This window comes from Eptesicus fuscus, chromosome 11, assembly GCF_027574615.1.
Source record: "Eptesicus fuscus isolate TK198812 chromosome 11, DD_ASM_mEF_20220401, whole genome shotgun sequence".
Lineage (NCBI taxonomy): Eukaryota > Metazoa > Chordata > Mammalia > Chiroptera > Vespertilionidae > Eptesicus > Eptesicus fuscus.
This window is the reverse complement of record NC_072483.1, coordinates 79,649,482-79,664,882: the sequence shown is the minus strand read 5'-3', so window position 1 is coordinate 79,664,882 and position 15,401 is coordinate 79,649,482. Positions and strand designations below refer to the sequence as shown.

At 44.0% G+C, this 15,401-nt stretch overlaps 1 protein-coding gene across 2 annotated transcripts in view; it reads left to right on the top strand.

Annotated features, from left to right (window-relative positions):
• Positions 1-1,168: 1,168 nt before the first annotated feature.
• Positions 1,169-15,401, top strand: part of PIKFYVE (phosphoinositide kinase, FYVE-type zinc finger containing) — a 75,668-nt gene continuing 61,435 nt past the window's right edge. Inside the window, exons 1-6 of one of the 2 annotated variants that reach the window (XM_028151123.2) lie at positions 1,169-1,318; positions 6,556-6,736; positions 9,978-10,130; positions 10,384-10,419; positions 14,174-14,292; positions 14,905-15,076. In XM_028151123.2, the coding sequence (XP_028006924.2) occupies positions 6,565-6,736; positions 9,978-10,130; positions 10,384-10,419; positions 14,174-14,292; positions 14,905-15,076 (652 nt within the window). In that variant the 5' untranslated portion in view covers positions 1,169-1,318; positions 6,556-6,564. The remainder of the gene's footprint in view (positions 1,319-6,555; positions 6,737-9,977; positions 10,131-10,383; positions 10,420-14,173; positions 14,293-14,904; positions 15,077-15,401) is intronic. The other variant, XM_054722879.1, reaches the window with a different exon arrangement.

Below are 15,401 nucleotides of genomic sequence, written 5' to 3'. Positions count from 1 at the left end.
AGTTCATGGTTCAATTCCCATTCATTGCATATGCCGGGTTGCAGGCTGGATCCCTAATGTAGGGTGTGCAGGAGGCAGCTGATCAATGATTCTCTCTCATCATTGATGTTTCTATCTCTCTCTCACTCTCCCTTCCCCTCTGACATAAAAAATTTATTGAAAAAGAAAGGAAGTGCTCAAAAAGTGATGGAGGCATGTGAAATGGATGCAAAAAAAGTAAAATGAAGCCACACATACTTCTTTTACATTGATGGGTACGGGACAGTTAATAAGCAACATTTCCAGCATGTAGAGGGGACATGATAATGAAGGGTTCTGTGGTCTGGTGCTGCGGTTGTGTGCTGAAGAGTCTGAAAAAGGAGAATACGCTGACAGTTCAAAATGTGTGCTATTTTAGATGCAAAGAGACAAGATAGGCTCACTGAAGGTAAAGATGAACTGGAATCAAGGAAGCTACAGCCCTAGGAGTGAGTACCCACCGTGACTTGCTTTTAGTTAGGCATTTTTATGGTTACTTTTGGTCTCTGAGTTGGTAAGACCCGTCCTACTGGCCTCCCCTGAGCTTGTCAGGTTTATTATGTTGGCCTTTTCCCTCCCTGCGTTAGACACTGTGCCAAATGCTTTATGTGCAATTTTCAGTTAATCCTCAAAAAAAAAAAGTCTATTAAGTGGGTACTATTATATCGGCCCTATTTTACGGATAAGAGGTCTGGGGCCTAAATAAATTAGTCATTTGTTTAAGGTCACATGGCTAGTTATTAGAGTCACCCAAGCATAACAGTCTGGGCTATAGACATAAGTGCTCTCCATTGCACAGGTCAATGTCAGTCCGGGAGAGCACCGGGCGCAGTTACAAGTTACGAGCGCCCGCATCATCGCATACAGACGACAGCCGCCGTCCAGCCCGCACCCAACTGGTGACCTGGCGCGCCTGATGCTCACGTGCGCAGTCGCCCTGGCCGCTTCCAGGAAGGCGGAGGCCGCCTGATCTTAGCCAAACTGTCCGGAACGACTCTATCTGGGCTCGACTCCCTCCGCCTGAACAGCTGATCCCAGCGCCGCGAAGACCGGGCGGAGGGGGGCGGAGCCGGCGGCCGGGGCAGCTGCGGATTGGAGGGGAGGAGAGACAGGGGGCGGGGCCTCGGGGGGAAGCGAGGAGCCGCATCAATCATGTAAGCAGCTCTGCTTCCTGCCGCAACTGCCCGCGGCCGGAGTCCAGCGGCCCTGCGCCCCTGCGCCCCGAAGCCGGCTTCCTGCGCCCGAACGGGGTGAAGCGGCGCTGGGGTGGAGGGCTCGGCGGCCCGGGCGGGAGGTGCAGGTAAGGGCGGGCGTCTGGGCGCGCCGCCTGCTGGGGCTGGGGATGCGGAGGAAGGCCGGTTTGGGGCGCTCCGGGGTCCGAGCCGAGGGGAAGGCGAGAGCTGGGGTTCCCTTACCGCGGCTGGAGGCCGGGCTGCGCCCGCGGCTGGGCAGGGGCGGGCAGAGGACCCGTGCCCGCTGGTAGCCGGCTCCCCCGATTCCCGGGCCGCCCCTGGTCATGTGAGGATGCAGGGGAGCCGGGTGGGGCTGTTCGTGAAGAGGTTTCCTCGGGAACGTTGGAAGTTCCCCCGTCCTGCGCCCCTAAGCCAGTTGTGGAGGTGCACAGCCCAGGTTCCCCTCCCGCCGGCGGATGGGTTCCGTATTTGTGTGTTAGGGGTGCACCCGCAGACTCGGAAAGAAAGTTCCTGAGCCACAGACCGAAAGGACAGCAGCAGGGGGGTTTCAGTGTGTGGATGTCCCCTCCCGTGCTTGCCTCTGCCCGTGTTTCAGTCTAAGAGGAGGAGACTTGATTTCCCAACTACTAGTTGTTCCCATCAGGAGGGTGAGACTGGAGCGTGATGGACATTTTGAAGGAGTGAAAGTTCTTTTGTCTAATATAGAGACTATCCTTTTTTTTAAATTTAATAAATCTTTATTGTTCAGATTATTACAATTGTTTCTCCTCCCCCCCATATCTCCCCTCTACCCGGTTCCCACCCTCCCTTCTGCCCTTACCCCCGCCCCCCCCCCCCGCTGTCCTCATCCATGGGTGTATGATTTTTGTCCTGTCTCTTCCCGAACCCCCCACACAGACACCCCTTTCCTCCTGAGAATTATCAGTCCACTCCCATTCTACGCCCCTGATTCTATTATGTTCACCGGTTTATTCTGTTCCTCAGATTTTTAACTCACTTGACTTTTAGAGTCACTTGTTGATAGATAGGTGTTTGTTGTTCATGAGACTGTTCTTAAGACATTCCAGAAATATGAGAAGTGCTGGACTTCTGTGTAAAGCAAGTTATTTATCTGATGCCCGTATAAGTTCAATGATCATGTATTGATTCAGTGCGTCCTCTGTTGTAAAATTAGTACGCCATGGACAGTACAGGTAGTTGCTTGGAGTATTGCACTGTCTTAATTCTGATTTATTTGCATCTTATTTGAATCTTATTTCTGACTTACTTGAATCTCATTTTCTGCCACTCCAAAAAATTCCCCCTCCATCAGGATTCTTGGAAAAAAATATTCTTGGTTTCTTGCCCTTGGGTTTGGGTTTGTGGCAAAGGTTGAGCCGGTTAAGTCTCTTCTGTAGAGCCAGACTGCTTTCCTGAATGCTCCCCTTTTCCTTTAGGGAAGAGTAACAGGGATCACGTTGTGGTTTTCCTTTGGTGTTTCTGTTGGCATGGCGATCGAAAGTTGAACAACAACAACAATCTTTGTTAACGAAGACTAACGTGTCTGATATTCATTTGTCTTAGATATGTTTTGAAAAAAACAACTTAGAAGTCCTGGCCGGATTGCTCAGTTGGTTAGAGCAGTGGTCGGCAAACTCATTAGTCAACAGAGCCAAATATCAACAGTACAACGATTGAAATTTCTTTTGAGAGCCAAATTTTTTAAACTTAAACTTCTTCTAACGCCACTTCTTCAAAATAGACTCGCCCAGGCCGTGGTATTGTGTGGAAGAGCCACATTCAAGGGGCCAAAGAGCCGCAGTTTGCCGACCACTGGGTTAGAGCGATGTCCTGATACTTCAGGGTTTTGGATTCCATCCCTGGTCAGGGCACATACAAGAATCAACCAATGAAAGCATAAATAAGTGGAACAACAAATCTCTCTCTAATCAATTTTTTAAAAATTTAAAAAATACTTAGAAATGACTTGACTGATATTTGGATCTTTTTTATCAGCAGAAATTTTGATAGTGGCTGGCAGATTGGGTTATTTTCTACACTGTAATACCTGATTAGCTTTCAGGTTGGCTTAAGCAACAAGAGAGTGTGAAGTGAGTGGGCCTGTAAGTAATCAATAGCAGCCTTCAAATGAGAAGAGGCAAAGCAAGTACTGCTGATATATGGATGAATAGGTTAATACTTTTAATTTCCTATCAGTCAGGAAAGAGTCCCAGTGCCAGTGTATTTCAGAGATAGTTGTTAAGCTACCAGAGAATAAGAGTTGTAAGATAGGTGTTTTTTTTGTGTATGTTTTTTCAGAATCCTTATGCCATTATGTGGTTTTTAAATTAACTCTATATGGTTGTATTTATATTTCAGATACTACGTTTGATGAGTGCTTTCATGGTAATTTTTATCCTCACACTTCTATAGCCTATTAAAGAGTGGGTGACTCTTTTTAAAAAAATATTTTTATTGATTTCATAGAGGAAGAGAGAGAGAGAGAGAGAGAGATAGAAACATCAATGATGAGAGAGAATCATTGATTAGCTGCCTCCTAGAGGCCCCCTACTGGGGATGGAGCCTACAACCCTGGGCATGTGCCCCTGACTGGAATCGAACCTGGGACCTTTTCAGTCAGGCCGACACTCTATCTACCGAGCCAGACTAGCTAGGGCAAGAGTGGGTGATTCTTAAAAGTAATGCTAGGATTCTGGGCAGATTGCTAACTCTGCTTCTGATGTTACTTTTGTCAAAGTAGAATGCATGCAGGCTGATTTCAGAGGCCTGAGTCTTATTGCCATTTCATTATTCTTTTTTTTCCAAGTACTTCCACCTCCCTGTTTTTTGAAATTTACATTTGATCAGTCTCCAGCTTACTTACTAACCCTCTATGGGAAAATATGGATTGTCACGACACTTTGGAAGGATTGCTGACTGGGCTCCCAATAGAAGATGATGATAGAGAGGTTCCTTCCCTCTCTCCTTCCTCCTCTTCTCTCCCTCCTCTTCTTCCTCTGCTCCTTCCTCTTCCTCCTTCCCTTTTCCGCTCCCTCCATTCCAATAAACATTTACTACCAAAATTCCGTTCAAGTCAGTGGTTTCAGTTCTGTTTTGTTTAATTTATTAAGTAAATGATTAATCAGGCAACATTTTGAGTAATTAGAATTCAGATAGGCTAGATTTGGAAGTCTGTGTGAGCTACACAGGTCATTTTGCTCTAAAGAAGTACTCTGGGCTGAAACCTGGGCTTTAGTTACAGCTCTTCCACTGACTAGTTGTGTGACTCTCAAGAAAGTTGTTTTAGGCTCAGTGTACATCAGTTCCTTCAAACATAAAATACTGTAATAAGGCCAGTTCTGTGCAACTTTCAGGATTTTTGTAACAATTAAATGAGATTGTAAATATGATTTTGAAAGTGAAAACGTTTTATCCTATCCTATATAATAAAGAGGTAATATGCAAATTGACTGTCATGCCCTCACACAAGATGGCTGCCCCCCTTGTGGTCACAAGATGGCCGCCACAAGATGTCTGGCAGGGGAGGGCAGTTGTGGGTGATCAGGCCAGCAGAGGAGGGCAGTTGTGGGCGACCAGGCCAGCAGGGAAGGGCAGTTGGGGGCGATCGGGCTGGCAGGGGAGGGCAGTTAGGGGTGACCAGGCTGGCAGGGGAGGGCAGTTAGGGGTGACTGGGCCAGCAGGGGAGGGCATTTGGGGGCGACCATGCCTGCAGGGGAGGGCAGTTGGGGGCGATCGGGCTGGCAGGGGAGGGCAGTTGGGGGCACTCGGGCTGGCAGGGGAGCAGTTAGGCGTTGATCAGGCTGGCAGGGGAGTGGTTAGGGGGTGATCAGGCTGTCAGGCAGAAGCAGTTAGGGGCAATCAGGCAGGCAGGCAGGCGAGCGGTTGGGAGCCAGCAGTCCTGGATTGTGAGAGATGTTCGACTGCCGTTTTAGGTCCGACTGCCCGGGCCTAAACGGGCAGTTGGACATCCCCCGAGGGATCCCAGATTGGAGAGGGTGCAGGCTGGGCTGAGGAACACCCCCCCACCCCTGCCCAGTGTACGAATCTTGTGCACCAGGCCTCTAGTAAGCGTATAATGTCCTCTTTGTAAAGTTTAAATTAGATGACAAAACTACAGCACTTCAATGACTAGAGTTATGCATAGTTCATGGTTCTTCTCCTTTATGTGAAGTATTAATCATATGGCAGAAAATAGACACCAGTGCTTTTCTGTAACTTCCATCTGGTGATGTGGTTACCTTTACTGCTTTGGTTTAACTAGGAATTTTGGTTAGTGCCTGGGAGGAAGATGATGGGGAACAGTTTGTTGATTTGGTTAGTTCCAAGGTGTGGAGGCATAGCTTGAGGTAATTTTTGAGTTGTTTTCTTTTAAAAAATATTTTTATTGACTTCAGAGAGGAAGGGAGAGGGAGGAACATAAATGATGAAAGAGAATCATTGATTGGCTGCCTCCTGCATGCCCCCTACTGGGGATCGAGCCCACAACCTGGGCATGTGCCCTTGATGGGACCCTGTATTCCGCAGGCTGACACTCTCCACTGAGCCAAACCAGCTAGGGTTGAGGTTTTTTGAAGTGTCATTATGGGATGGTTATTTCATTTTCTTGGAAATATTTACTCTTTATAGTTTTTATTTATTTATTTATTTAAAATATATTTCTTTATTGATTTCAGAGAGGAAGGAAGAAGGGAGAGAGAGATAGAAACATCAGTGATGAGAGAGAATCACCAATCGGCTGCCTCCTGCATGCCCCCTACTGGGGATTGAGCCCGCAACCCAGGCATGTACCCTTGGCCGGAATCAAACCTGGGACCCTGCAGTCCGCAGGCTGACGCTCTATCCACTGAGCCAAGCTGGCTAGGGCTACCCTTTATAGTTCTTAAAAGAAAAAAATTGAAGTGAGTCAAAGCTTTGAGGAATTTATATGCTTGTGTAAAACTGTTTCCCCCCATAACTTAAAAAAGCTATCAACTATCTCTCTTTCCAAAAAATTTAAAAATGAAAAAGATAAACTATATAAAAATGCATTTTATTTCTTTTTACTTGTTCACATTTATGTCCTACTTCTAATTTTTAAGTACTTTTGATAATTTCTGTAATTTGAATAACAATGTTGAAATTAGATTGGCTATATAATCATGATTTTAGGTGATTGAGACTTATTTATGATCTAGATCATAGAGTTTTCAAGCTTTAATTTGTAGTTTGTGCTAAGCTATGTGATTTATTTATTCTTTGGTTTTTATAGTCTGAATTTTCAAATATTTAGGGATGCTGTCTGTAATTAATGCTTGGGCTTCCTGAGGAACCTTATATCTTGGTGTTTCTTTCTTTCATTTTTTAGACTCATGAAATGGCCACAGATGATAAGACTTCCCCAACATTGGACTCTGCCAATGACCTGCCTCGATCTCCAACTAGTCCCTCGCATCTCACACACTTTAAACCTTTGACTCCTGATCAGGACGAACCTCCTTTTAAATCAGCGTATAGTTCTTTTGTAAATCTCTTTCGATTTAACAAAGGTAAGACTTATTCTTAAAGATTAGAGAACCTACAATTTTGGTTCTCTGAAATTCTCTTGTTCAGGTTTCATCTTGTGTCTTTGCAAGAGGGTAAATTATTAACAAGGAGAGAGCTTTAATCATAGGTCACAGATTTACTGCCTAAGAGAAAGCTAGAATTTTCACTGTAATATTATTTACTAGGGGCCCAGTGCACGAATTCATGCACCTTGAAAAGAACTGTGGGCCTCGAGGCTGGGGTGGGCACAGGGGTGGGTCTCAGCCCATCCTCCACGCCCCCACCAGGCCCCTCCCGCCGCAACCCCCAGTCCCCTGTCTGCTGGCAGCCTCACTCCTGCCACCATTGCTCCCATGCGCTGATGGTGCTGGTCCTGCTTACACTCACTGACGGCGCAGAGCGATTGGGGCTGGCGCCAGCAGTACTGATCACCCCTCAGGAGCTGGGGGAGGTGGAGAAGCCCTTGGGCGATTGGGGCTGGCAACTGCCGCTCACACCCACTGACAGCGCCGAGCAATTGGGGCCAGCGCCGGGTGCCAGCAGCGGGTGCAAGCGGGGCCATCACCAGCAGCGGGTGTGAGCGGTGGCTGCTGGCCCCGATCGCCCCTCAGGAGCAGGGGGAGGTAGAGAAGCCCTGAGGGGCGATCGGGGCTGGCAGCTGCCACATGCACCCGCTGACGGCACCAAATGATTGGGGCTGGCACTGGGTGCCGGCAGCAGGTGCAAGCGCCAGGTGGGACTGCAGCTTGTGGAGCAAAGAATTTTCAGTAACCACCAGAGGCTCGCCCAGATCACCTGCTCTACCATCCTGCAACAGCCGACACCTGCCATGTTCCCTGCTTTGCCGCATGCTGCTGATGCCCGCCATGTTCCGCGCCTGGCCCCTTGTGGTCAGCGCATGTCATAGCGAGTGGTTGTTCGGTTGTTCCGCTGTTCTATTTGCATATTAGGGTTTTATACACTGAGTGGCCAGATTATTATGATCTTTGAACGCATAATAATCTGGCCACTCTGTGTGTGTGTGTGTGTGTGTGTGTGTGTGTGTGTGTGTGAGAGGCCTGGTGCATGAATTCGTGCATGGGTGGGGTCTGGCAAGCCTGGCCAGTGGGAGGGGACATGGGTGGTTGGCCAGCCTGCCTACTGGTGGAACTCCTGGTCGAGGGGACAATTTGCATATTAGCCTTTTATTATATAGGATATACACTGAGTGGCCAGATTATTATGTGTTCAGAGATCATAATAAGCTGGCCACTCAGTGTATATATAGATTGATAAGTGAATATCTGAATAAATGTTAAAAGAAGGTCCCTTTTTAAAGTGTTCCCTCCCCCCCCCCCCTTTTTTTAATTATGTTTCAACTTCTTAAGTTCACAGAATGGACTTTGTTCTTTTAGGGATTAATAGCCAAAATACTTTTAATTAAAGCAATGAAACTAAAAGAATCAGCACCTGGGAAAAAAGTTCTTTTTTTTCCAAAAATGGAAACCATCTTGCCCTAACTGGTTTGGCTCAGTGGATAGAGCATCAGCCTGTGGACTCAAGGGTCCCAGGTTCGATTCCGGTCAAAGCATGTACCTTGGTTGCGGGCACATACCCAGTGGGGAGTGTGCAGGAGGCAGCTGATCGATATTTCTCTCTCATCGATGTTTCTAACTCTCTATCCCTCGCCCTTCCTCTCTGTAGAAAATTAATAAAATATATTTAAAAAAAAAAAAAAAAGGAAACCATCTTAAGGCCGATTGTTGACTTAAACCCATTAGGTAAGGTGAAAATGTAATGCTATCAAATTAAACGATACTTTTAAAGCAAACTCTTTTTATATATTATTTACCTGAAAGAAAACTTAAGAAAACATGACCTACATTTTTTGCTTTATATTTGGCTGTATTATTTGAAGTGGATTAGGAAATAAACCCTTTTATTGTAAGGAATTTGGGGGGTTAATAGTTTAAGTAGAAATGTTTATAGTATTAACTGACTTTTATTAGTAGTCATGTTTAAAGCTCTGTAAAACATGCTAGCCCATTTTAATTTTTTTAGTTTTTATTTTTTTAAAACCTAAAGATTTATTTATTTATTGTTAATCTTCTCTAACAGATAAATGGATACTTTTCCATTTATCTGTTAGAGAGAGTGGAAGAGAGTGAAAGACAGAGAAACATTGATGTGAAAGAAATTCATCAGTTGATTGCCTCCTGCACGTGCCCTGACCGGGCCGGGCTGGGGAGGAGCCTGCAACCAAGATACATGCCCTTGACCAGAATCGAACCAGGGACCCTTCGGTCTGCAGGCCGACACTCTATCCACAGCCAAATTGGCTAGGGCCTAGCCCATTTTTTAGACAGTTTAGAAAAATAAACTATTGTTTAGAATAGTTTTAGATTTATAGAAAAATTGGGAAAATAGTACAGAGAGTTCTCATATACCTCACTCCCAGTTTCTCTTATTATTAACATCTTACGTTAGTGATACATTATTAAAATTAGTAAATGAACAATTATTGATACATTATTAATTAAAGTATGTATTTTACTCATATTTCTTCATTTTTTGCCTAATGTCCTTTTTTTGTTCCCAGATTCCTTTCAGGAGACCACATTATATTTAGTCATCATAAGACAACAATCTTTTTAGTTAGCAAATGTTTATTGATCACCTACTATCCACTGGGTACTGTTTTAATAGCACAAGGGATCTGCTCTATCCCATAAACAAAACAGACCCCCTCAAAAATCTATGCCTTTGTGTGAAGCTTGCATTCCATTTTCTTTAATATGTTCAAGATATTTCTTTTTATTTTATATATATTTTATTGGTTTTTTACAGAGAGGAAGGGAGAGAGATAGAGAGCTAGAAACATCGATGAGAGAGAAACATCGACCAGCTGCCTCCTGCACGCCCCCTACTGGGGATGTGCCCGCAACGAAGGTACGTGCCCTTGACCGGAATCGAACCTGGGACCTCTCAGTCCGCAGGCCGATGCTCTATCCACTGAGCCAAACCGGTCTCGGCTGTTCAAGATATTTCTAATGAAAAGTGAAACAAACTGAAGATCACATATACCCGGGATGTGAATATTGCCCTGTAATTTTGCCACTTTGGATTTTTTTTTAAATCCTACTTTTTAATTATGCATGTAATACATATATACATTCCTTCCTGAAAGATTTCACCTATTTCCTTCTCTTTGCTGAACTCTGACGTTAGTTTTTCGAAATAACGCCAAGCTTTCCTTTGCTGCAGAGAGAGCCGAAGGGGGCCAGAGCGAGCAGCAGTCTCTAAGTGGAAGTTGGACCAGCCCTCAGCTCCCTTCAAGAGCACAGTCTGTGAGGTCACCTACACCTTATAAAAAACAGCTTAATGAGGAACTCCAGCGGCGATCTTCAACAGTATTAGGTAAGACAGCGTTCTTACTTCCTCTCTGTGCATTAGATTTTCCACAGTCATTTTTTCCCAGGTTGTTTTTGACTTAACTTCTCTGCTGTTTTCAATAGTCTGGTACACTTCAGAATTAATGAAACTGTTGCCTAGATAGTGAAAGAATTTGTAGATACCTAAAATAATTTCTTAAACATTTTATTAAACTTTAACTTAGGCTAGGCAGAAACCTCTTGACTGTTTTTTGATTAATTACTTGCTTGGGTTTCAGCAGAGAACAGTTTGCCACATCCCCAGGAGAACACAGGTTAGTTTCAGCTTTGTGAATGAGCACTGCAACTGTTCGTGGGATGGCTAGTGTCATGTGATGTGCATGCCTCGGCTGCAGAACTCTGCAACTCCATTAATGGGCTGCCACGGGCTCTTGGCCTTCTGTGTTTGGGGTGCAAACTGTCAGTGTGGCTGGATAAGCTGAGCTCCTCTTGCCTGTATGTTGTCCATCCTGGTCTACTCCATAGTCATCTCATTCATTTTCATGCTTTTCTGATGAGTATAGGCTGGGAATCAGTGCCTGAATTGAGAGGCTATAGATAAAGTGAGTTGTTTTATGCTTTATTTTTGTTGGATTATTAAACTCAGTGAAATGGTTTGCCCAATTCAAGGAGACAGAAGAAAGGCAGTGAGAAGTGGCATAATAGAGGAGAAGGGATGCAGCATTGGAAATCAAGTGTCTTTGAATGTCAGATCCTCGTCTTATCTGCCAGCCTCCTCCATGAGATCCTCGAGTGAAATATAGGCTGGTGCAGGTAATGGTGGTTGTCAGGAGGATGTTTTATTGCTAATTGGGACTTGGTTTAGAATCTTCAGGTGGGACAGGAGGAGGAGGAGAAACCAAGCAGAAGAGTTTCTCTCCAAGGACTGGAACAGAGCTGGCTGCATCACCCCGAATATTTCCCAGGCCAGAGAGCCTCAGCCTGGGTTACGGCAGCCATTTGGAAGGAAGAATCAAGGTGGGAAGGGGGAGAGGGAGAATGGAGCTCTCCTTTTACCTCAAGGAATGGAAGGGAAGTGACTATCCCCACTTTAACCTCTAACTCCGTCAACTCCCCTTAGCTCTTGAAGCTGACCACGGCAACACTCCTGTTCTTGTTGAGGTAGCACTTTTGACTAAAGCCTATGCTGAATTAAGCATAGGATATCTTCATTTGTAAAATTGAGGAGTCGGACTAGAATCTAATCTGTTAGGGGTTACAAACTGACAGCCTACCAAATCTTGCTTTGGTGTTTTGTTTTTAAAAAAATACATTTTATTTATTTTTTACAGAGAGGAAGGGAGAGAGATAGAGAGTTAGAAACATCGATGAGAAAGAAACATCGATCAGCTGCCTCCTGCATACCCCCTACTGGGGATGTGCCCGCAACCAAGGTACATGCCCTTGACCGGAATCGAACCTGGGACCTCTCAGTCCGCAGGCTGACGCTCTATCCACTGAGCCAGACCGGTTTCGGCGCTTTGGTGTTTTGATAAACTTGAATTTAAATACCAGTAGGTAGAGCCTGTAATGTCCGGTTTGCTGCAGTCCCCACCATTCCTTATTGTTTTGTACCAGGTGCACTTGATTCTTTTATTCTCCCTTACCTGCTAGAGCAGCGGTCGCCAACCTTTCGGACCTCACGGACCACCAGTGGTCCGCGGACCACCTGTGCTAGAGGCTCAGAAACCTGGGACTGTCTGACCAACCAAGTTCCTTTTCCTGTTAAAAGGCTGTCGTTCCACAATATACCAGCTCTATGACCAAGGAAAACCATTTATTTTCTAATACTGGCTTTACAAGAGGTGCAGCTAAGATGGTTTACCTAATGGCAGAGTGCTAGACCAGGTTTTCCCTCAGGGCTCTTTCATCTGCATCTGAGATCTCTGATTCTCTTGGTTTCAGGAACAGACCTGCTGTTCCTTTTCCAGTGGCCGATGCCTTTAGTACTCTCTTACACTCCTAACTGGCTAAATGCAAGGGACTTCACAATTGTTTGTTGCCTGTGCATGAGAGCATAACTGTTACGATTCTAACAACTTCATCCGTCTCTTTTTCAACTAATACATCATGGAGAGTTGCTTTATATTGTGATACTCAAAAAAAGTGATCATTCTAATACTCATACTAAACCCCCAAGAATCTTTTTTTTAAAAAAATTACTTATTGATTTAAAGAGAGAGGAAGAGAGAGAAACATTGGTTTGCTATTCCATTTCTGCATTCATTGGTTGATTCTTGTATGTGCCCTGACTGAGAATTGAACCCACAACCTTAGCATATCGGGATAGCACTCTAATCAACTGAGCACCCAGGCCGGGTTCAGACTCATACATTTTTATTGTAGTAACAACACAGGTATCTGCTGAAGTTATGACATTATTATTTATAGAAAGAAAAAGTTTTCTAACATAGGTGCTGTTTAGCTAATTATTTCTGTATTTAAATTACCTAGGAAAATTCTTTGTCAATTTGGATTTATATATGGACCTTTCATTTATTGTAATCCTTTTTTTCCTACTAACTCAAAGCACACCTAAAACAAATCAAGCAAATAAGTGAGTTAAAGAAAAATGTAGCATGGGTATTTTCCATTTTACTTTGTCAAGATTATTAGGTTAATAAGTTTAAATTAATAGGCATGCTCATTCTTTTTGTCAAGCCACCTCCATTTCATCCTTAGGTTTTATAGCTGCCAGAGCCAGGACTAGTGATCTTGCTCTAAAATAAAAAGGAATAATATGACAGCTTTAGTGAGCACACCCATCCTGGCCACAGAACTGGAATTTGGACTTTGGTCATTGATAGGCCTGGCTCTAGTAGTGCTATTTTAAGTGTAAGTGGTGCCCTCCAGTTTGGAGCTGTAGAGGCACGGAGGTAGCAGAAAGGTTGGCATCAGCATTCCAGTAATCCTTTGGCAGTTTTAATCTGCTTGGACACTGGTGAAGGAAAGTGTTTTATATAGCAATATAAAAACACCCTTGAAAGAAACACTTATGGGTAAGTGACCATCCTGGATGTTCTGAAGTCTGTCAGGCTCTGGGATTGGGCTATTCAAGTCCTTTCTGAGCATCTGCTGTGAGACTTTGGATACGTGGTCTGCAGACTGAACTGAACTGTTCAACCCTGTTGCTATGTTGTTGTTTTTAAATAATTTAAAAAATATTTTTATTGATTTCAGAGAGGAAGGGAGAGGGAAAAGAGAGATAGAAACATCAATGATGAGAAAGAATCATTGATCGGCTGCCTCTTGCACACACCTCACTGGGGATCCAGCCCGAAACCTGGGCATGTGCCCTGACCAGGAATCGAACCCTGACCTCCAGGTTCATAGGTCAACATTCAACCACTGAGCCGTGTTGGCTGGGCTGTTGCTGTTTAACTGTAGAGACTAAGCTAAGTTAACTCACTGGGATTGCTTTTTCTTCTGCTAAATTTCTAGCTGGTGTTTACTATGGCTGGGGACCAAAGGGCCCAAGAAATCACTAATGAATTTTGGGCCATGTAAGCAAGTTTCCCATCCCAGGCCTCAAAACCACCAGTGGTCTCGGACAGTGCTTATCTTAGGTAGCCTTATTTGCTTGTGAAGTAGTGTTTTATATAGCAATATAAAAACACCCTTGAAAGAAACACTTTGAACGCCTCTTACCTTTCTTTATAAAGACTAGTTTTAACTCAATCCATATCACTGGCTGTGAGAACATAAGTATATACTAACTAGAGGCCCGATGCATGAAATTCATGCAAGAGTAGTCCTTCCTTCCCCCGGCTGCTGGCAACAGCTTTCCTCTGGCACCCGGGACCTGGGCTTCCCTCCAGCTGCCAGCAGGCACCGGGGACCCGGGCTTCCCTCACAGCCCCGGCTTCATCTGGAAGGTCATCCAGAAGGATGTCCAGTCTAATTAGCATATTACGCTTTTATTATTATAGATAATATGAGGCACTGCGCATCACATATATACCTTGTTTTGCATAGATACTGAAGACTGTTTACAAGGTTCTTTTTATTTTTTTGGTTAATCTGACTCAGAAACAAGAAGGAAAGCAGAACCTACCTTTGGAGGTCATGACCCTCGTACAGCCGTTCAGCTTCGAAGCCTCAGCACAGTATTAAAACGCCTCAAGGAAATCATGGAGGGGAAAAGCCAGGTACAGTCTAAGGGCTTTAGAAGATTACTTATTAAGCCCTTAGATGGGTTCATGCCATACTCACTGAAAATGACACAATGTCCTTGAAATCAAGTTCAGTTAGTACTTACTTTTAATTGATTACTTTCCCCTCTTTATAGTTAGATGTTCTTTTGTGTTCTGTTCAAAACACAAAAACAGCTTTATTATTTGTGTGAAGTTTAGGGGTCAAGCTCCTTTTATTTCCTCATTGCTGTCCAGTGGGACCCAGCATCGTGTTTGAAAAGACCATCCTTCACTGAATGCATTATAAATCTTGTCAAACCCATTTATATATATGTGTGAGGATGTGCTAGGCTCTCTTTTCTGCTCCAGAGCTTCATTTTTTTCTATTCTTGAACTAATACTCTAAAATCATGTAGCTTTAGAAAAAGTCTTGATGGCTGGTCATGTAAATCCTTCAGTTTTGTTCAAGAGTGTCATGGTCAGTTTGGCTCTTTCCATTTCCATATGAATTCTAGGAATAGCTTTTCAATTTCTGCAAAAGAAGCTGTATAAAATTTTGATTAGCATTGCATTTGCTATTGAATCTTCATCAGTATTTTCAAGAAGCCTTCACCTATTTTGTTACAGGATAGTGACCTGAAGCAATACTGGATGCCAGATAGCCAATGTAAGGAGTGCTATGACTGTAGTGAGAAGTTTACAACCTTTAGGCGCAGACACCATTGCCGACTGTGTGGGCAGATATTCTGCAGTCGTTGCTGTAATCAAGAAATCCCGGGAAAATTTATGGGCTATACAGGTAAATGCGTTTTATTGACAGTTTTACAACTTTTAAACATTCATTAGTATAAAATAGTTATAATACAGTCTGATATTAAGCTAATTTTTATTTTAATGTGTGAGCCATGGAGAACACAGAGGTCAGAGAGACATAGCTTTGCTTTTAAAGGCTTCATAGTTGAACAACAAAGTAGATGGTGATGTTTATAAATAAGTAGAGTAACAGACGGTATCATAGATGCTATCACAAAACCCTAGGGGCATTAACATTTATTACACAAGCTGGTTAGAGAAGGTTACTTACGAGTTTATATTACTATGAGAGTTTTCATTTTACAAAATAC